Below are 23224 nucleotides of genomic sequence, written 5' to 3' on the forward strand. Positions count from 1 at the left end.
TTCTATTTCAGGGCCACAGAGAGCCTAAGGTTCGGTGTGAGATCTGTCTTGATAACCTGGCAATGTAATAAGCTTCTGAGCCAGGAGACCAACCGATCACTGCTCTTTCCACTGAGCCATCCAGCTTTCCCAGCGCAGAGTGCCTACTGTGTGCGGGGGAACTTTGCAGAGTCCTGTTGGAGCTTTACCCAGACTTTAAAGATGACATACATTCAAATGCAATTAATTAGCCATCGAGAGCACATATTCCCAGGGAGCACAGGACACCATGAGCAGCGTGAGACCAATCAGAGTGAGTGGGGGGGTCTCATGTGTTCATTAAGTCCCTTCTTCAATCGTGCATGAATCCCATTTTATGCTTCCTCTCTTAAGTTGTTTTCTGGGCAATTTTTCGTCCTAAGATCAATCCACCAATATATTCTGAGAAAATGCCTTACAATAATTGATCCTTCAGAAGTCATGTTTCCGGGCACAGTTGTGTTGGAAGTTTCCAGCGTCCTGTTTAGCAGGAATGCCTCCTTCTGTAGCACTGTGTTGTAGCTAATCATTGGCATAAAACTCGAGGTCGGTAGTGATGGTTTTAGAAATAGGAGCAGTAACTGACATTTTCTTTGTACTGTTCTGGCTTTTTAAATCCAATTTTGAACATTGATTTCTTTATGACAGTATAGTCTTCTCAATGCAGAACAACTCTCCAAGCAACTTGAAGCATAGGACAGAAGGAGGGGTGTGGAGTTTACATGGAGAGGGTCTCCACACCCACTTCATTGGGAAGACTTTGGCCCTGTTGGTTCTTGTTGCCATGGAACGGAGAAACTTCACAGGAAAAAATCCTTCCTCCACTTTGTAGAGGAGGACTTCAGTCACATCAAGCTCAAATCCAAGGGGCTGCAAAGTGTATGGGCATCAGGAGCCTTTGTGCTTGTTACCGTGCTGTAGTATTCTTGGCGGTTTTCTCATTTCAGCTCTTAATTATTGCACAATGGATAGGGGAGTGGGATACTAGAAGATGCAGCATGACCTCCATTGGGGACTCTGATGAATGCATGTCCACAGACTCTACAGCTGGAGGGACCCAGGAAGGTTACAGCACCTTTCAAAAACTTTCCAGAAAATAAATCAGTCTCTGCCCCCCACATTATTAACTGTAGACAAGAATATTTGCTAAAGAAGCTTCGTAGGCGATCTTTAAGTAAAGAAAACAAAGGACTCTGAAAAATGGCTGCTCAAATGGCCATGAATCCATTGGAGGCCCTAAAAGAGCCTGCTTTTAATCCAGTTGAACAAAACACTTCTGTGTATGATGAGCACACAGAGACTGGGGCAAAGGTGAAAATTAATCTTAGGATGGATGGATGTATATTTGGTTCTAGACCATGGTCACCCATCATTGCTCATAGAAGAGATGACTGTTTGGGTCTATGCTAAGCCACCTCTTTTCTCTGAATCGTTCAAATAACTTCCAGGACTAATCTCTCATGGATTATTAACCTCTGTAGCAGGAATCTCTTGACTACAAATAAGAAAGAGTGGTTTTTAAAAGATTAAGAAGAGGGGAGGTAATTCTGTAAGTCTCCAAGCACCACCATCTGAACAACACCAACCCCCTAATCAACAAGCGAAACAAACAGAAACTCCCTGGGTACCACATGTGTAGATGTTGTATGTAAGCAACATCTCTCTGCCTTCTTTCACCTCCTCCGAATTTCCAGTGAAGGTGAAGCCATCTTATTTAGGAAGAAAGCACTAACCACTTTTTCAACTGATTCAGCATCTTTCCACATCAGGATGGAGGATGTCGACATTGCATTTTCTTGGGACTTTTGTGCTAGAGAGGATAAATCATGTTGGCTCACAGAGATTAAAAACAATCACATAAATAACTGGTCCATGCTAAAGAGGAGTCTGAAGGACCCACTGGTGTGGTGATTAGGCCTTTAAGGAAGGTTGAACTCATTGTTTCCTTAAAGTCTGGAGCAAAAAGACAAGGCAGGGATGAGATGGGTTCAGTCTTCAAGGGATGCCGGCTCGATAAGCTTTGATTTGTGGGTGAGTCTAACTGCAAAGGACAACCAGTATGGAGGGAAAGATCTAGGCTGGGATGAGCAGGAAGAAAGTGGGTGAGTAATCAGAGCTAGTCCCCACAGGAGAGGTGACACATCCGGGCATTTGCCTGGAAAAGTGGCACAGACTGGATCTGGAAGCATCAGTCCCTGGAGCTCCAGGCTGACTGCAGAACAGGACAGGGACCTCTCCAAGGTGCAGGCAAATGGCAAGATCAGCTCGCCCAACCTGTTCATGGGAGGTGGGAGTCCAGCAAGTGAATAGGATGTGGAAGTGAAGCTTATTGGGGAAAGGCTTGGTAAGGTATAGGAAGGCAGCTGCTGCTAAATCCATGGTGAGTCACATTGATAGGGAGAAAGGGAGGTGAGTGATGGGGTTGTGCTAGAAGAGGAGAATACAGTCAGAGTAGCGCAGGCCACTGTGTCTAGGGCTGGTTGTTCAAAGCCTGTTTAGATACCACCGAGTATCTATTGAACACCGTATTGACTAGTGCAGGTGTATTGAGCTGACGATATTGCCCCCCTCCTCCCACATTGATACGGTGGGAGTGTCAGATAGGAAACTGGAAGGGGCGGTGTCAAGGGCAGGATCATTGATGCATTCACAGCAGCTGCATCAGCGCAGTGGAATCTAAATCCAGCATCAGCTTGTGGAAGCAACAAACAATAGCCATTTTTGTGCAGAGCCCTGAGTTTGGGATCTTCACACGCATCTTCACTTACACTCCAGTGCAGTGGTCTTAAAGCCATCAGCAATGTTTCTACTTTGCAGATGACACAGGAGCTCTACCATGTCAGGTGGCTTAACTGGCTGTCATATGGGTAGCAAGTGCTGGGGGTGGCGGGGAGAGGATCTGGATTTGGGTCCATTTTGACTGCAAAACCTGTGCTTTGGGGCCCATATCAAAGCCCAGACACAGAAACCACGAACAGCTAGAAGCAGAACTTTGTTAGGTTAGCTCTGCTCAGAGACACAGTGAGGGAGAGAGATAACAGTTTACAGCATGAGACAGAGGAAGAATTAAAATAGTGCTTTTAATATAATTTTCAGCAAATGTACAGTATATACTTTATATCATGTATCTCTAAACTGCTCATCTGGAAAATATAAGCTGCAAAAAAAACCCCAAAAATACAGACTATCACGCTCAGACTCTATTAAGTAATGTGCTTTTCTTCCCTTCCTCTTCTGGGAACCTGGATTTTTACACCCTTCTGTTAAAGTCCCGTCTCTGGTGGTTTCTTTGGAACTGTTAAGAGTTAAGAGTGTTCCATCAGAGAAGTATCCCCCAAAAGGGGGAGGTTTCTATAGCCTGTCAGAAAGCCATCCCTCAGAAGCTAGAAGAGAGACAGGCCAAAGGAAATTTGCACATCAGGTCAACCTTGTTTCTTAGGAATGATGCCCACTCTGGAGGGCTCCTGAGCACATGACACCTCCTTAGTCCTTGTCATGGGCCTGTGCTTGAAGCCTCAAAGGACCAGACACTGGATCATCCACATGGGACCCCTTGGGTTCCCGGGCAGCGCAGCGCTATGTCAGGCCTTGAGGTCTGTGAGCGGTAGTTGGTGGCGGCGGTGGCAATGGTAGGCTCTGCCATCAGAAAGGGCAGCCCTCAGCTTCGCACGAAGGAGTCTTCTGAAGGTGACTCAGGGCAGGTTTTCTCAGTCTCAATGTCTTGGTACTCTGTGCCTAAAGGGGAAGGAGGGAAGAAGAGCCAAGAGGAAAAAGAGATGGATCTTTTCTTCATTTCCTACATTCTATTAGACTTACATCATAGCGCCACGGCTTTCCAGTGAGAGGGATGTGCAGGAAGGAACGGCGGTAATGGGCTAGCTTTCTCTCCAAGCCCAAGAGCATCTATGGAGGCTCGATCTCTCAAAGTCTCTCAAAACATATTTATTTGTGCTCTCGTATCAATCGTGGGAGCGAGCAGATGTACCCCCAAACTGACTTTTTTCTTTTACGTAAGTCACCAGTAATTGATCTTGTGTCCAAGTGTTACTTGGACTCCAAGAGTCACTTTATGTCTTTATTAAAGAGCAGGCTGAGTGCCAGGGAGAACCACTTGAACCACAGCATGCTTTCTCCCTGTAGCATTGGGACAATTCATTCTGTCCGTTCATCCAGACAGTCACTGCATGTCAAGTGAAGCAACCTCCTCACTGCGGCCAGGTCTGAGGAAATGTCACGCCTCCATAAATGATGCTGTGACTTTATTTGAAAGGTTATTAACAATTTAACTCATCCCTGTGACAATCTGCAAGCCATTGCAGGACTCAATCATGGTGACAGGTGACTTTTTGTTCAGGGAAAGGTAAACGGAGACCATAGAAACCCCTGGCTATTGATCTGTCCTCTTTCCATTTTGACCTGTTAGTTTAAAAGGTGACACATTCAGCATTTCGAAGCTGGGACTTGGCCCATTGAGAAAGAAGCCTATGTTCTGGGCTTGACTTTTTGCAAGGTTGATGTTCTTACAGTCTTGGGAAAGCTCACTGGAGAAGAACTCCCCAGAGGATTATTTATCCAAAAGCATGTCAGAATGCCAACTCTGCAGAGGGAGAGGAGGAATGGATGGAGGAAGTGCACGCATGGGTTGGCACTGCTCTTTGGGGCAGGGCAGGAGTGAGAGCAGGGGCTACTTCTTACTCAGCACAACTGGCTGGGAAGTGTTTGGTGTGGCTAAGGTGGAAGAAGGCAGGCTTTGCAAGGTCTCTACTTGTTAGAGCAAAATCGGCTTTCTCATTTTATGGTCCTGGGTTAGCAGGCAACCTTTTGCAGAGATCTTACTTCTAGCTCTTGGCTCATTTCTCTGGCAAACTATCAACTCACAGTGGGAGCAGGACAGTCTTGTATCAGCACCCTGTCCCCTCGCCATCCCTCCTCCTTGTAGAAGGATGTTCTGCTGACTTCCAGGTTCCCACTTTGGCAGTTGAGTGCTGGACTAGAAAGGGCCCTAGTTCAGCAATCAGGAAGACCTGTTCCTGACTCCTGAAGACCCTAACTAGCTGGTGAGCTTGGGAAACTTGAGTTTTCTTGGCCCTCCTTGTATGATCTGTAGAGATGGGGAAAATGACTTACCTGTCGGGGACACCCCAAGTGGGCTGCTGGGGTCAACTGGGATTCTGCATTCTTGGACCTGGCTAAATAAACACGAGCCCCCAAGCCCTTCTCCCTTTTCGGTCTGAGTTTACGCTCAACCTGTGCTTTGTGTTCTCTTCTAACGAGCTCCCTGCCCTGCACTGCCATACTTCATTTTATGGCCTCAGATCATAAATCAAACATTTTTGCCAAGTTTGTCTCCATGAGAGCCACCTCCTATTTGATTAGCATGAACTTAAGAAAAACAGTAAGGGGACAGCAAAAAATTTCAGCCTACAGAATGTCACATCTCCCGAAAATTGGCTACATTATTCCATTTGCTCATAGCAAAAATAATAATCACTTCTACCTTATGGAAAAATATTCAAAATGTATGATTATTATCAACGCCTGATTGTCGACTTGAGCTGTTATTATAAAAATGGAAATGTCTAGATACTCTGCTTTTTCAAAGGCAGCAGTCCGGAAAGAGTAAGACACAGTGTACGTTTAACATGCCTGAAGCCCCTGGGTCAGGGCTGAGCGTATGAGATGGACGTGACCATATCTGGTAGGAGGCAGGGGTTGGGAGCTTCTGCCTGGTACTGAGAATAGCCTCCAGGACTCTTGGTCCATTTCAGAATGCATTCCCTGTTTCCCTTTACCTGCCCATCTTGGGTGGAACACCTTGTATACATGGACCACTGGGATAAGGGATAAAAAACATCCATAGCTAAAAGGAGAGTAGACACTCTCTCCAGAATATAGCTGCAATGGTGTTCTGCTTGTTATACCAGGGGCATATAAGAGTGGGAGGCCTAGTTCATTTAAGTCAGAGACTCTGAGATTAGGTATTTCCTGGAAGCAGGGAATGAATGAGGCTCCCTTATATCTACCTTGGTAGGGAGGGAACATTCATCATGGTTACCAATAGGCACTTTGGACTCATGCTTGGGTTTGAATTTTGGCTTTTCTCATGACCTTGAGCCAATTCTGAATCCTTCCAAGTCTCATTTTCCTCCCCTGTAAAATAAAACTAGCGATAGTCCCTGCCTCGCAGGGTTAGTGTTAAGATTAAACGTGTTAATGCATGTAATCAGCTCAGCCCAGCAGCTCGTTCAGAGTAAGTACCCGATAAATGTTAGAGACTGTTATTATTAGCTATTACTAGTGCTTACCAATTATTCTCCCTGACAGATTGATTAGTTCTGGTGTGCCAATGTTTTATGTTGGTGCCGAGGAGGGAGAAGAGAGAAAGGGCTTGAAGTTCCATTCAGTATCTGGATCCACGCCTCTTTCCCTGTTTCCTGCATTTCTCCCTCATGTGTCCGGACCCATCATTTAAGGGGGAAAAAGTTGGGTCAGTCTAGTTGAAATGCCAAGTGTCAGGCTGGAAGGGATGGTAGGTTCTGTAGTTCAAATTCTCAACTGCACCCAAGAGAAAAATAAGGTTGCCTTCAACTCCAAAGTTGGACAACAAAGGGGCACTTTCTTCCTCGTTGGAAACAAGTGAGATGCTTGAATTAGATTGCTGTGACCAGGGACATTAGTGTTGGACATTAGAGTTGATGTTCACCTACTCTAGGACCCTTTGGAGAAATGACTCAGCCAATGCTATGGCCAATATTTAGGTGCCAGATGCGCCCTACCTATGCAGAATGGATGGTGTCTCCAAGACATTTAGTGCTGCCTCAGCACACCATGACCTTCCTTTCAGCCACTAATTGTTTTTGTAAATAAAACTTTATTGGTACACAGCTTGGGCATTGTTTCACTTATTGCTCTGAGTTGATCTGGGGTGACAATACAGGGTAAATAGTTTTGACAGTTTGTTGGCCTAAAAGGTTTGAAGGATTTTACTAGACAGTCCTGAACAAGAGTAATGTGTTGTCCTTGCTTTGGCGACTCTATCTGTATATGGTGATAGGGGTGACTTTTTCCTTCATCTTTTTAGTAGGAACAAGGGAGACACCCACTGTTATTTAGTCTCCAGGATCCCCTCTTCACTTTCTCTCTCCTCTTTGATTACTACAGCTATCAATCAAAGCTTGCTATCAGCATGAGTGGGCTCTGAGTCATTTCTCACATGCAGACAGAACCTGGCTCGGAATGTTCTTTTGTTTGTGTTAAAATCTGTCCAGTTTACTGAGCTGTGAGCTCTTGGAGGAGAGGAGCCATGCACCTAGCTTATAGTGTGGCACACAGCCCAATAGTTTAGATAAAGGAACGAATACATCATGTTCAAACACTGCATCCTTGAGAAAAACAAACCCTGCAATGAAAAATTATGCTAGCCTAGATGGTCTCTGATAAATCTAAGCTCCTATCTTCATCTCCGAGGCAGGCAAATACTCCTGAGGTATGGGACCATCTTTGCTTATCCGAATTTCCCCATGTAGGTTTGCCAGGTCATGTTTATCCTGCCAGGGCGCAGGAGTAACTGAGGTTCTTACAGGTATGAAGAATAAGGGAGGCAATGTAGAATAAGGAGTTCCAGGGGTTCCACAAAGAAGTGATCCCTAACAAAGGCCTGCGAGCAACAACCTTGGACTGCCAGCCTGGCTCTTCTTGAGTGCCAGTAATACTCTAGAGGAGCTGGGACACACAGCCTGCCACTTTGGGTCAGCTGCCCTATGAAATTGGGTTTTGAGTCAGAAAGAGTTTGGTGTGGATTGGGTGAGGCAGGACATAGTGAATGAGGAGAGAAAGCAGAAGAAAAAAAGGCTATGGTTGGATCCCAAATAAATTTCCTAAACCAGAGTGTATTTCATGACCACCCTGTCTTGAAAAACGTGGTAGCTCTTAGGTATTTGACCTGGATTCTTAACTTAAAGGCGATGGTTAATTGTGTTGAGTGAAAACCCAAAGGAACTGTCCAGGCTCTAATTTTTGGTACTGCCCCTGACTCCTGGCCAGAGATCTGGCTGGCCCATCCATCAAAATAACCAGACCAGAACAGTGATGGCCAGAAAATAGTTTCCATCTGTTAGACTGGGGGGTGGGGAGAAGAAAGCCGCTCACCTGGGTCTCCCTGTTCATCACAACCAAACCAAACACACAGCAAACAAACAGAGCAAGACTCCAATAAACAGCAACGGTAGCTTGCTTATTCCATCCTTGTCTATCTGTATGAGCAGATAGTTGATTTCCACATACTGTTATTTATTATTCAGTGTTACTGAGTAATGCTTTAAAAAACTGTCATGTAGATCTTATGACACACCCCATGGTTGACAAGCTGTGGGGAGGCAGGGAGGAGAGAACCACTCTTCCCCAGGACCAGAAGCAGCAGATGGGCAGACTGGTGACCAACAACTGTGTTTCCTCAGAACATTTGTGAGTTCACATGCATACTTACACTTTCTGGGTTCCTTTATAAAAGCCTCCCCAGAAGCTACTGAAGAGGAGGGACTAACCCCACATCACAATCATATACTCAGGAAAATCCTCAGGGCAGTGTGACTATTGGCTGGGTGGGTGCCCTTGTGTAGAACATTCCTGTGGGTTATGTCAGGTCTACAAGGCTTTTCACAGTGTGAGAAGAAACTCCAGGGCATCACTGGATCTGGGGACCTAAATGGATAAGGTACCACACACAACCCTACTTAAAAGTCACCTCCAGAGCAGCTATCCCACTGCGAGGAAGAGAAAGGGAAATGACTGTTAGTCACGCTGCCTTCCTGAACTTTCCAATTGTTCCTGGTAGGGGGGGGGGGAGGCTCTTGGCTTTTTTTTTTTTGTTTTAATTCTGCTGTTAAGCACTAACAGTGAGATCCTTAGGGGGACCCAACAAAGGATTCTCTTGCTTTTTATTTGCTGTGAGAGGAGTCTGGCTATTCTGTGGCTTTGTTATTATCCCCAGGGTATCAGAGCATCATGGCCTGCCTTGTGGAGGTGGGGGAGGTGGGAAGCGAGTAACAGAGACATAGGTGTCCCTGACAGCACACAACCTCAGCTGACGGAAGAAAAGCACACAAATGGGAAGCAACACAGATACAGAGCCTAAAACCTGTGTGGTCTACATGGAAGAAGCATAAAGATCTGTCAAAAGCCACAGCAGAGACCTTTTCATCCATCCTTGTGTGCATTCAACTAAGATGGTGGAGGGACGACCTCAGAAGACAGAACTCCGATTTCATTTTTTTGGATCTTCTCCGGTTCTCTCAGGTTTGCTTTCTGTATGTTTAAGGGAGATCTTAGCAGGACAGTTCTCATGCAGAATGCCACTCAACCAAGGGGCTAGATCTAGACTTGGATGCACAGTGGTTTTTTTTTTTTTTATATAATCAAAAGGAAAATTAAAAGTTGATTGAATGTTCTCTTCTGTCATACATGAGAGAAATTGAAAAATTTAAAGATAGCACAATATTCATTGAAATCATTTTGCCACAGGGGGATTTTAAATTTATAAATAACTGTTGATAAACGTGAGCCCTGGAGTTGGGTTCCTTTGTTGTCTTTGAGAACATTTCAGGGAAAAAAGAAATCCAAGATACAAAGAGCTTAAAAATTATATTTTTTTTCAAAAAAAGCAAATCAATCTCATGAAACAAAGTGTACATCCCAGGGCCTCAGTTTGGAGAGATACACAGCAGCGGAGAGAGGCCGGTTAACCTCTTAGCCATTCATTTTCAAAACAAGACAGGACGGAAACCTGTTTGGAATGTGACCAAAGCCTTCAGAGCAACAGAACTCACTTCATGACCTGATTGGAGAACCATTCTCCCTTTCCTAGTTACAGACTTGATGAACACCCTGCCTGTGTTCATGAACAAGGCTAGGCTAATGCTGGTCTGTTTCAGAAGCACCCTGAAGGAGGCAGCGGACCACAGCCGCACGGCCACACAGCATTCTCTAGGTTATCTTGGTTTGATGCCTCCTACAACTTGGGGCTATCATCCAGACCTCCCCATTTATACTGTCCCTTAAAAAAAAATCTGGCACATCCCCATCTTTACTCTTCTGGCCTTTATTCTTTCATTGCTTCAATTGAACTGGAAATGGCTGTTTAAGGTGAAAAATAAAACCAAGCATCCTTCGTGGCCTATTCCAGGGTACATCTACAACACAGGTCAACAAAAAGGCATGAAGGGTGATCTGACTGGGTCCTTTGCTATGCATGTATGTGCTCCTTTCTGACCCAGTCCCTGAAGACAGTGGCCAGACTGTCTTAAGCATGCTGGTGCAAGAGATTCCCCTATAGGACTCTTATCCCAAATGACCGTGCAGGTCTCTGAGGTTCAGCTGCTTTTGACACACCGAGTTCAGGATTGACCTGAGACCTGTCACTGCCATTTTCATGCAATGGACACATGATCACTTCTGCGCTTGTGGGTATATGATCACAGATACCCCAGCCCGCTCAGCAGGAACCACACTTCCTCTCTCTCCTGTTTCTGGGAGCAAGGTTCCCATCCACACAAACCCACATCTGAGTGAGTCTCCTTCACAGGCTAAAAGGAAGGCCTGTTGCAACATGAAGCATGAATATGAAAGTGCTTCCCATGACGGTGACATCACCATGGGGAACAAAGCCAGAAGGCAGATTTGCAGCTTGTCACGTTATCCCAGGATCTCAAATGTGCATCTTTTAAAGCTACATTTACACTCTTTGTGGAGCATCTTTTTCTTAGAACACGCTGTGCATTTTTCTGCACGGTATCAGAATGAGGATAAAAATGACCGTGGATTAACTGCATCCCTTGAATCACTTTATATTTTTGGTGCATTAAAAAAAAGGAGAAAAGTGAAAGCCTTGTTAGTGACTGAAGGGTTAACACAGACTCAAGAAGTAGTTAAAAATAGTATCAGAGGATTATACATACAACAGTTGGAAATTCGAACGCTTTGTAATTTTTTTTTGTTTTTGAAAAAAATGGTAAAATGTTTGGCAAATGTAGGCAAATGACTTGGGCTATGTCGGGGCTCACAGGCTCTGAGCGGGTCAGTCATAGCCAGGTGAGGCCCACAGCTTCCTGAGGTCACACTGTGGGGCTAGTCGGGAGGAGGTGCTAGGAGATGGGGAGGGACACGCCCCCCCAGCTCCCCCTTGGGCCCTCAGTCTTGACATGGAAATGGAGCTGGTGAGAGGTGCCAACCACAGACTCCAGTCTGGATGGCCCATCAGCATCACTCAGAGAACTCTGGGGACTTGAACCACACGCAGACTGGGTGAGTGGTCTACACAGTGACCCATATTGCGACAGTTGGAGAGAGGAGTGGGGCTTCCACTCCTCCAACCTGCACACCCCCCAACCCTGACGGAGGGAGAGGGTGTCACTAGTGCTTATCCTGGCAATGTTTCCAACTTGAACTTGTGATTTTAGTAGACTCATTTTTTTTAAATGCTTTTAAAAGTTTTGCATGTGTGTGCATATCCAGAAACGTCCGTCCTCCAAGCTGGCCACAAGTGTTCCCTGAATTTGGCAGTGCCTGTTGCTTGTAGCTGTTGGCATCGTGAAAAAAAACCATGAGGTACCTTCCAAGCAGAGCCCAGCAGTGTGCGTGTCCTCCAGGGCCATCCTATCCTCTCTTTAGTCTGAATCCTGACTGACTCTGAATTTTTTGAATAAGACAAAGGTCTTTGTGTGTGTGTGTGTGTGTCTGTCTGTCTGTCTGTCTGTCTGTCTGTTTTTGAAATCCTTTTTTTTCTTTCTCTCTCTCTCTCTTTTTTTAATTAAGAAAAACGACCCTTTGTTCACAGCGTTCAGCCCTCCTCCCGTAGTCACTATAAGACGGATTCCATGTTCTCACACCATTCATGGTCTTCCAAGTTATAGATAAACTTTGTCCTATGTGTCTGGTGCGCGGGCACGGGGTCCCTCCCCAGATTGTCTAGGGTCAGAGTAGAGGCAAAGAACTCACTGGTGCTCAGCCCGCCCTCGTGGTTTTTGATGTAGCGTTTATAGTTTTTCCGCAGGCACTGCCACGTGGTGGTGTAGAGGATGAAGGCAAAGGACTTGAGGGCGATGGCGATGCTGACGTACAGGTATCTGTAGACCACGTTGTCATAGAGGACGCAGGCGCCTTGCTCCCCACAGAAGGTGCTCCAGAACAGACAGGTGGAGTCGATGCCAGCCCCGAAGATGAGAGGTGGGGGGATGAAACCTGTCAGAAGGAAGAGATCGTTTCAGATGTTTTGGCTCAGTTGGATAGTTCACTGCCAAGGAGGGATCTTCCATCCCGGGCTAGGCATTTGTTTATGGGACTGCTCGGAGAATACGCTGGATTGCTAGGCTGAACAGCACAGTGGTTCAAACCATTGGATCACACATCCTAGTTCAGCCTTCGTAATCCAGACAAAATCATCGAGCTCTCGATGCCCGAGGCTGGCTAAACTAATACATGTAAAAGCATTTACGATGCGATGTGTTGTGCCTGGTAACTGTAAACACGAGATAAGTGACAGCTGTCATTATTCTGGGATGGGAAAATGTCTTTCCTGGAGCCTTAGTGTTTGTCAACCTCCCAGAGGGAATCTCAAGGAGATGTGTGGCTCTGCTCACCGCCCTGTTGCGTGGGGGTTTGCAGGGCTGTGTGAATGCCCAGTGGAGGGACCAGCATCTACCAGAAGTAGAACGTGAATACGTCATACTGTGTGAGCACACAAATAGACAGAGTTATAGTGTAAAATGCGACCTGTGACAAACATACTTGTGATTACTGTTGGTCTAGTTATTAAACTGGTGTGAATTCTTTTCATGTGGAGCTGATACCAGATATCCACAGCAATCATTGTAAATGCTAGATGAGATGAAAAATGTCCCCATTCTTAACTCAGGTCCAGGGCAATCTGCTGATTTATTTGTCTGTTCTCAACCCTTTACTCCAATGCCATTTGACCCAACTTAGGCCACCCACAGCCATCAAAATCCTAGTGTTTATGTTTATGATACAGCCATCAAAATCCTAGTGTTTATGTTTATGATACACATGTTTGTTTGTTTTCTTTTTTAAAAAATGGGGTTTTGCTACGTTGTATAGATTGGACTTAAACTCAAGGGCGCATGTGATCCTCCTGTTTCAGCATTCAGTGTAGCCAATTCCAAGTACTTGGGTCCTTACTGCCATACTGGGCTCCATCATTCTCTCTGTCTCTCTCTGTCTCTGTCTCTCTCTCTGTCTCTGTCTCTCTCTGTGTGTGTGCGTGTGCGCATGTGGAAACCAGAGTTTAGCATTCAGTGTTGTTCAACTGGAATTGTCTACTTTGTTTTCTGAGACAGGGTTTCTGATTTCCTTGGAACTTGCCAGTTTAGTTATGCTGGCTGCTCAGGGACCTCCAGAGATACACCCACCCCTGCTGCTTCCCCAGCATTGGGATTACAACCCTTTCCTGTTTGTTTTAATGTGAGAATCTGGTCCTGCTTGCATGGCAAGCCTGAGGTTTGATCCTCAGCACTGGAAAAAAAAAAAATCCTAGGTTATTCTGGTCTGTTTTGAGGAGCCTTATTTATAGGTTTGGGGGAAAATGAATAAGTTATTAAGTTACTAATACAAATTCATTGTTCAGGATTTCTAGCACTCCCTGAGGCTAGACTATGGGACCAGCGACCTTCAGTGACAGACCTCAGTTGTGACACATGATGGCTGCAATTAGATGCAGACAATCCTGAGATGGCAGGACTGATGTGCCAGTCCTGGACTGTTCCTTCCAGGGTCAGTCCTGGACATAAAATTTCACTTTTCACTAAAGTCTTTCTGAGGATTTGATTACACGCAGATCCTTTGTCCAGAAAAATAGAGATATTCTCCAAACCAAGAACATGGCTTAGGGGTTCAGAGAACTGCTCAGTCTACCCACAGTGGACAGAAGTCTTTCAGCTCTCTAGATGATACAGCACTACCATACTGAGGGGGGTGCATAGGTATGGGAGATCTGCATGGAGGCTTCAGCACCTCCCTTACCTCCCTGTTTTAAGATGGGCCTGAACGGATTGCTGGGTTCTATCTTACCCTCTTCGGAACTGATAAGTAGGCAGAGCTGCCTTCTAGGTCTTGGCATCTTGGCCCTTCTCCTAAGTCTGCTGCTTGTTACCCCAGAGAGGAAACCCCACATGATGTATTCTAGTGGAATCCCCATTAAACTCCTCAAGCAGCTTGATTTAATAAATATTGTAAGCTCAGAATCCCCTCCAAGCTGTTCTCTGTTCCTGGTGCAGACTTGGGTCCTGCAGAGTGGAAACATGTCTGCTTCACTCCCTGTGACACAGATGCTGCTTAGGAGCTCATGACTTCCTCGCTAACAGGGCTGGAGCATGTTCTCCCCATCCCAACACGGAGGGATTTCCATGGCAACTGATGCACACGTGGATGGATCCATGGCTAAATGGCACTGATTTGACCTATTCTCGGGCACAGTGGGACAGCGTAAATCCATTCACCTTTTCTGTTTCTGTGGTTTCGTTTCGTGACTAGATGCCAAATGCTCTTTCTACCCCTTGTGGCCAATCTTGAGGTCATTAGCCTTTGCCCTAGCTACTAGTCACCCAGCGGTGAAAAGCCAATACTGAGAGTCACCCTGCTCAAGGGACATCCTGTTGAAAAAGTCTGCCACAGGGAGGAGCTAAAATTGAGATATTCTTTACTCCATAATGGATGGATTCTTGGACACATAGGTACATTTGGAAAATCAGAATATATTTTTATCATATCACGGGATGTCTGGAGTATAAAGGAGCCATTTGTTAGTACTTGCTTAAGCTCAAACTCATGGTGTGCCTCCTTCATGATCCTGCGTCTCAGTGTTTATTTATAATATTCTCTTGTCTTTAAGTAGAGCATGGGTGCTCTGTGCTCTGAAGGTATCAGTTTTATTCTATTGCCCCGTTCCTCTAGCAAATGATGATGTCCCTGAAAGAACTAGAGAAAGTCTTCAAGTAGCTAGAAGGCTCAGTGTCCATTAAAGTTTTCTATGCTCTACTCAAGATCTTGGAATGTTGGTGGTAGAGATGGGAGAGTCCTGACTTAAGGAGCTGGAAACTCTAAGGCGTGTCACTCGCTCTCTCAGTGTCTCTGTAAAAGATGGAGCCAATATCACCAATATCACCTTCTAGGGTAAGGGACCTGACCCATTCATATGGCCAGAACTTTTTTTTTTTTTTTTTTTTTTTTTTTTTGGTTTTTCGAGACAGAGTTTCTCTGTGGCTTTGGAGCCTGTCCTGGAACTAGCTCTGTAGACCAGGCTGGCCTCGAACTCACAGAGACCCGTCTGCCTCTGCCTCCCGAGTGCTGGGATTAAAGGCGTGCGCCACCACTGCCCGGCACTGGCCAGAACTTTTGCTAACTCATTCATCTCATTCATCTTCTACAGGTGGATTTCCGAATAAATGCTAGGCTTAGTAAAATAAGAACATCCTTCATGAGACTTCTTTTGTATTTTTACAATTAGCTTTCTTTTCTGCTACGTTAAACTCATCCCTTTTATTGGCTTGTAATTCTCTTCCAAAGGGCAGACTCTGAGTTTTAGGCTTGGGGAGACTACACAGATGTCCATCTGAAGCACCCCTTCCCTCTGGAAGTCTTTGCTATTCTGGAACTCCCCTGAGAGGTTACTTATCAGATTCCTTGCTCCTTGGCGCTAATTTTCACACTCAGCCATTCATCTCTCTCTCTCTCTCTCTCCTCTCTCTTCTCTCTCTCCTCTCTCTCTCTCTCTCTCTCTCTCTCTCTCTCTCTGTGTGTGTGTGTGTGTATGTGTATGAAAATCAAAACAAGCTGTCCTCAGAAGATACTAGCCCACACTGAGACCAATGGGAGATTTCTATACTATTAGTAATAGTGAGCTAAGCACTAGAGAGGCTGCAGCTCCATCCACCACAATTCCTTTCATAACTCATAACCTCTCTTATTGTAAAGGGAAAGAGGCCAAGAGCCCAAATCTAGTCATTTGCTTTGCTAATTCAAAGTTCATTAATTTGAGAAGATTTTAGAACTTTTCTCTGGGATTTCCAGCGTTACAGAGAACAGGTTATTTTTACCTTCTGCTAAGCTCCTGGAAACCCTGTTTTGATGTGTGGAGAGAGAGAAACATACAGGCATTCCAATCCTTGCCAATTGTAGAGTTCTCCCTCCTCTGGGCTTGTTAATGCATAGAGAAACTGGGAGCCTGATTTGTAAACACGCATCCTCAGTATCTGGCAGAATGCCTCTGGCAGCACCGGCAGACAATTGTCAGCAGGAAGAGACTCTTTGACATCAATGTGCTTGCCACCTTTTTTTTTTCCCTCAGGGTGCTCACATCTGGAGGTCCTCCTGGTGAAGGAGGAAATTCTATTCCGTCTCTGTCACTTGGGAACCAGGAATTTGGGCAAGTTCCACAACTTCACTGAATCTCAGCCTCTTTATTAAACGGGTACAAGTGTACCTTCTTGGTGTAGGAGTGTATTTCGTGTGGCTGTGCACATGTCTGTGTAAGGGCAGGAGGACATGGAGAACAGAGTCAGTGTTAAGAGTCTTCCTCAATCCCGTTCCACTTAGTTATTTTTGAGACAGAGTTTCTCACTCTTCCTGAAAGTCACCGATGGACTTGCCTGTCAGTGAGTTCTAGACAGCATCCTTTCTCTGCCCCCCAAGTGCTCGGGGATTACAGGTAAATGCCACCAGGCCAGCCTTTCACATAGGAGCTGGGGATCAAAACTTAGGTCCTCAAGTGCTTCAAGGACTGAACCATCTTCCCAGCCCCCAAATTATACTTTATTGTAGAGTTAACTTTTTAATTGAGAAAATATGGGTAGTGAATGCTTACTAATCAGGTTCTTACCCTATTTTTAGGCTTTTGTTCTCAGTTCTTTTGGCTGTTGACCACCCGCTCTCTTTAACACCCCTATTTCCATAGTAACAAATATGTACAGAAAACCTTTCAAGCCAAGAGATTGTGGGTTACCCCTCACCCCTTAATGCTCTGGGACAATGGTCTTTTATCCTATCACTTGTATTATTTTTAATAAAATGCTGATTGGCCAGTAGCCAGGTAGGAAGTAGAGATGTGGCAATGAGAATTATGGGAAAAGGAAAGATTCAGTCTGCAGTCATCACTTAGACACAGAGGGAGCCAGACACAGAGCAAGCAAGACGTGACTGCCTTGCCAAAAAAGGTACCAAGCCACGTGGCTAACACAGACAAGAATAATGAATGGGCTAATATAAGATGCAAGAAAGAGTTAATAAGAAGCCTGAGCTACTAGGCAATTAGTTTATAATTAATATAGACCTCTGTGTGTTTTCTTTGGGACTGAATGACTGCCAGACCAGGCGGGACAGAAACCCCTGTCAACGCCTTAAGAGTGAGTCTATTTTAGAAGACAATCAGATGTTTCTGGAATGGAGGCCAGGCATACATCAGCGTCTCTTCTCATTTGAGCGTCTTCATTGTGATACACCCTTACTATGAAAGGAGTGGGAGGCAGGGGTGATAGTAGAGTATTTTTGTTAGAAACATCTCCCTTCCCTTTGTGTCTCCTGGGCAGAAACTGGAGTGTGAAACCTGCTTCAATAGGGTGTCACCATATGTTGGCAGAATATATGACAAGCTCAATGCTACTTGCTGTTTCAAAAAAATACTAGAATTAAATCTTTCTTATACTCTAGCTCACATATGTATACACACATATACATCACACACACATATATACATATACTATATATATATGTGCACCTACAACACATATACACATACTGTGTATGAGGAAAACCCTCTATGCTGCTTAAGAAGACAGTCTCTGCTTTTCTGAAATCTATTAACAGATATTAACCCTCAAGGCCCTATATCTTGGCTTTTTTATTCCTTCTCATAGCTGAAAAAGCAAGGCTTATTCATATTCTTTGGTCTCAACTTAAAGGGTGAATTGAAAGGCTTTTGTAAGAAAAATAAATCGACGTTCCTTTACAGGACAAAAACGGAGGCTGAAAACGGCTGTGCCATTTACATTTATAGAAAGATAACGGTTCTTCTTCCGCTTACCTGCCAAGACTCGAATTCACCTTGGATTCCATTCAACCCAGAGCAATTGCTGTTAGTGGCGGCTCCAGCTAGAGGGGAATGCCGAAAGGTGCATTCTCCTGAAAAGATTGACGCATTCCTCTCCTTCAGCAGTGCCGAGAGAGGGATCGGACTATTGACACCAGCAGGTGTTTTCCAGGGACACCTGCCACTCACTTTTCTGAATTCTGAGAACTCAGCAGCTACTGCATCCTCATCACATTCCTGGGTCCTTTGTTAAAAAAATGTCTGGAAAGTTCCAGAGCTTAGGTAGTCTGCTAAAGCCCACAGTGAGCTGTGCTGTAGAGAGCTCAGTGGGTCAAAGCGCTATCCCTCTTGGCCAGGTAAGAGAAGCGGACTCTGTGTGTGTGGACGGCACATGCTATAGCCTGCTATGAAGCCTGTGTCCAACAACTACTTATGAATTAAAGAGGAACAGAGGGTAGGGGAAGAGTCCTCCCTGCTTCCTGGACACTGACTCCGGCTCCTGCCCACACGGGGCCCTCGAGTGCACTGTGTTTCCTGATGTGTGTGCTTCTTCTTGCCTGTGCATCCTCCTCTATTCTAGGCTATGCCCAGAGCCGGAGCTCAACAAACCCACAAAGATCTGCATCAGGTTTCTAAGAAATGCCTCCCCAGAGTCATGCATGATTCAAAGACAAGACCTAAGACCCCAGGCCAGGACGCCCAGGAATAAACATGCATGTGCAGATGCACACAAAGGACCTTCCAGTGCTGTCTGTCAGCCGCTTAGCTCTGTCAAACTGTGCATGGTGATTGGCGGGTGGAGATTTCATGGTGAATCCAGACTGTTCTGCTTAATACCTTTGAGACCTCTGGTTGGTTGGCATCTGTTCTGTTGGTCCGTCCATTCATGGCTTCCCAGTATCACAGGACTCGAACCTAAACCTCAACTTCATCTTGCTCTCTGTTTCTTCTTCACTCAAATCTACGTAGCTGGTCACAGATATGGGGAGGTGGTTGAATAGACACTGTCTCCACGTCATGGCGGTCATTGCTTTCTGCCTTCTAGGCTTCTTGCTCTAGTCTCGATCAATAGATTTTCACTTTGATCAATGTATTTTCACTTTGATATGTGTGTGTGTGTGTGTGTATGTATATGTGTGTGTGTATATGTATATGTGTGTGTATGTGTGTGTGTATATGTGTGTGTGTGTATATGTGTGTGTATGTGTGTGTGTATATGTGTGTGTGTGTGTGCTTCATTAATTGTTTTTTACCTTTTTTTTGAGACAAGCCACATGAGGCTACATTAATGAAGACCAATCAAGGTTGAATAAAGCAGTCCACACAAGCCATCGTTCAAGTGCTCAAAATAGGGATGAGATAAAGACCATCTGTTGTCACCCCAGGAAAGCCCAGCCATGGTCCATGCCTCTCCTCGCCTGCCTCTTGGGTCATCTGCCTATCTCAAACACCGGTATCTTCAACCCATCTTCCTGCATACTTTACACCGTTCCTGGATTGTCCAAAATACACAATACAATGTATATACTATATTAGGTAGCTTATACTATTGTTTAAGGACTGGTGACTGAAAAGCCAGTGTGGGCATGCTCCGTATGGACACTTCGTTGTTCTTTTGGTGTGCTGAATTTGTCTACTTGAAACTTGCAGAGGTGGAGAGCCAACTGAACTTCAATTCGGAGACCAAGTCATGAAGGTCCTTCCCCATTAACTAATAATCCAGTATCTCAACACAGAACCCTCTCTCCACTCTAACTTGACCATACCTTATTAGGAAATTGGACAGAATCTCTTTCTGAGGTACACAGTGACTCTTGTCCCTGCCTTGGAAAAGCCTATCTATCTATCAGCAGCTTCTATTTGTCCTAGAGAAAAAGGTCAAAGCTACCCAAGCGACAGGAGACCTTTCTCATCAAGTTCCTAGCTTACTGCCTTCACTAGCCCTGGGTTATGCTATCCCCGTCCCACCCCACTTCGTACACCAAGATATCAGGATCCTGGAAGCTTTACCCCTGTAGGCCTGTCTAAAGCACTCGTTCCTCTTCCTGTTTATCTTCACAATCTTATTTATTCTCCGCTCAGGACACATCATGCCCGAATCCCAAGGTAAAAGTGAGGTGGCCCTTCCCCAAGTCACTGCTGTCCCGGCGCAGACTCCATCACAGATCTCCCCACACTCAACTTCAATGTCCCCGTCGTATTCCCATTACCCACATGGGGCACCACGAAGGCTGGCAGTGTCATAGGATCTGATTTATTCATTGGCCTCGCCATTAACAATAATGGCCATTAATCTTATAGGGTTCTGGAGGAGATGGAATTAGGCCAGATGCCAAGACGTTCCTGCTAAGCCGCTTTTAATTAAACCATGAGACAGTGTCATATCCTCTTAGTGCAGGGGTTTTCCAAACTGATTTGTGACCCATAATGGGCAATAGAATCAATATGCTGGGTCATGACCAACTTTTCGTAAAGCATGGAGTAGAATAGAGAATATGTGAATGTGTTATGTTTTCCCATGAAATTTTTGTCTCGGCTGTATCTATGCATATGCATGTGTGTAATGGGCCGTAACGTAAAGTTAACTCTTGTTCTGGCTTACAGTCACAGAAATGGAAACGTCCCTGTTCCCGATGGTGCCTGCTTTCCCTGAGGCAGGCAGACAGATTGCGTCGACTTCAGAGTGGTGAGGGTTTATCTTAAGTGTATCACCTTAAGATACGTCGGTTTTCAGTTTTGTCTTCAGTTATTCTATAATTTTCAGAAACGTCTTATTCTTTTAAAATTTTGGGCTATCAAAATTATTATGAAGGATACTGCTTTTGCATATATGTGCGTATGCATCCGGCTATGGCCTGGAAGCTCAGAATAACAGAAGCGCTAAGGAAATGTCAGCTGGTGTAACTATCGTGGAATGGTTCTACCACTTTCCCAAAGGAGGCTTTTTAGATTGTTGGTATTCCCATGTATCTACCTATCTTTGTTGGTATACCCATCTATCTACCTATCCTTGTTGGTATACCCATCTCTCTATGTATCCTTGTTGGTATACCCATCTCTCTATGTATCCTTGTTGGTATACCCATCTCTCTATGTATCCTTGTTGGTATACCCATCTCTCTATGTATCCTTGTTGGTATACCCATCTCTCTATGTATCCTTGTTGGTATACCCATCTATCTACGTATCCTTGTTGGTATACCCATCTATCTACGTATCCTTGTTGGTATACCCATCTATCTACGTATCTTTGCTGGTATACCCATCTATCTACGTATCCTTGTTGGTATACCCATCTATCTACCTATCCTTGTTGGAATACCCATCTATCTACCTATCCTTGGTGCTGGTCCCCAGGCACCATCCACATTTTGTCTGAGATGGGGGTCTCTCATTACCTTGGGACTCTTCCCCATAGGCTAGGCCAGCAGTTTTCAACCTTCCTAATGCTACAGCCTTTAATATAGTTCTTCATGTTGTGGTGGCCCCTGATCATAAAATCCTTTTTGTTTCTACTTCAGAACTGTACTTTTGACACTGTTATGAATTGTAACATAAATATCCTTTATGCAGGATATCTGATATGTGACCCCTGTGAAAGAGTTGTTCAGCCCCAAAGAGGTCACGATCCACAGGCTGGACCTGCTGGGCTAGGGGCTAGCCTGGTGTTTCCAGGGATCCACCTGCCTCTATTTCCTGAGTCACTGTTGTTAGGATTATTGACATGTACCATGGTACCTAGCTTTATACATGGGCTCAGGGGATCAGAACACAGGTTCTCATACTTGTGACGTTGTATGTGGGCTTAGGGGATCAGAACATGGGTCCTCATTCTCGTGAGGCAAGTCCTTTACTACCTAGGACATCTCCCTAGCCCTGGTGTTTCAGATCACATGCAGACTCTTTACCATTGTTGAGAGATGCAGTGACCGCTACAGCAACTCTACAGATGGGGGTAAAACACCCATTTTCTTTTGAGCCCTGATATGGAGAGATTCTCAAGGGCAGGGCTGTGGTCACCTGTCTTTCCAGATAGTTATGCAACCAGATGACATTTTCTGAGCACCCAGACCATTCCAAGACAAAAGGAGGACACCTCTAACTTACTGGTATTTCATGTCCATCTATCTCTCCAGCTACTTGACTACTGAGGGCAGGAGACATGATAGTACATTTGGCTCCGCTTCCAATGGCACACACACAAAAAAATCAGCATCATTGTATCTATAGTAGTAGAATTTTTCAAGCTATCACAGCTTCCCAGAAACACCCACATGTTTTAATTTGAAAGATGGGATTAATATTTTTCATGTGGGGCATCTCCACAGCTGTATATTTCTATTTCCCATGAAACAGAAATAAGATAAGGAAGCCATTTATATCCCTTCCCCCCACCCCATACATCAACACACACTGGTCAGGTGGAGGATCCTGAGACCTGTGACACAGGGAACGAGAATGATGATGGGGACGATTATTACCACAGGCGATGGAGGCAGAAACTCTTGGGGTGTTTCCTTTATCAGTTATATAGGACCTAACAGCATTATAAAAGTAATACATCTGTATAGATCATCAAAAGTTTCAATTTAGAAAATACAAAATCTTATTACTTAAAGCTATCTGGTACCATTTCGATGTTTATCTTCCCAATATTTTCCCATATTTATTCATACTTTATAATCATCTGAATCTATTGGAGAGTAGGCCACCTTTGTCCCTTCCATATGTCACAGGTCCTTTCTAAGTCTAGACATATTCTTCTTTCCAGAACTTAAAAGGGAGGCACCAGGATTGCAGACCATCATTGAATTAACTAATTCCCTGCTGCTGGACATTGGTGCTGATGGAAAAATGCTTTTACAAACCTCACATTTCTGATGCCAGATCTTTGTGCCCATCCATGACTACGGACTTCCAGGGAGAGCTTTATGCTTACTCTTAAGGTGCAGGCCACAGTTACCTCCCTTTCTGCCCTCAGTTCCCCTGTGAAGTTCACTCAAGTCATTTTGACCTTGGTTTTGAAAAGCAGATATTGGGGAAGTAACAGCATGGAGTAAGGAGAAAAGTGTGACAGAGGTCAGGCCACATGTTGGAAACTCAAGGTAAACAAAT

General features: G+C 44.9%; 1 protein-coding gene across 2 annotated transcripts in view; it reads right to left on the reverse strand.

Annotated features, from left to right (window-relative positions):
• Positions 1 to 3153: 3153 nt before the first annotated feature.
• Positions 3154 to 23224, reverse strand: part of Slco3a1 (solute carrier organic anion transporter family member 3A1) — a 281466-nt gene continuing 261395 nt past the window's right edge. Inside the window, exons 10-11 of one of the 2 annotated variants that reach the window (XM_038313702.2) lie at positions 12010 to 12252; positions 3154 to 3753 (exon numbers count right to left, since the gene is read on the reverse strand). In XM_038313702.2, coding sequence (XP_038169630.1) covers positions 3677 to 3753; positions 12010 to 12252 — 320 coding nt within the window. In that variant the 3' untranslated portion in view covers positions 3154 to 3676. Of the gene's footprint in view, positions 3754 to 9700; positions 12253 to 23224 lie in introns of those variants that run through there. The other variant, XM_038313701.2, reaches the window with a different exon arrangement.

Source organism: Arvicola amphibius, chromosome 12, assembly GCF_903992535.2.
Source record: "Arvicola amphibius chromosome 12, mArvAmp1.2, whole genome shotgun sequence".
NCBI lineage: Eukaryota > Metazoa > Chordata > Mammalia > Rodentia > Cricetidae > Arvicola > Arvicola amphibius.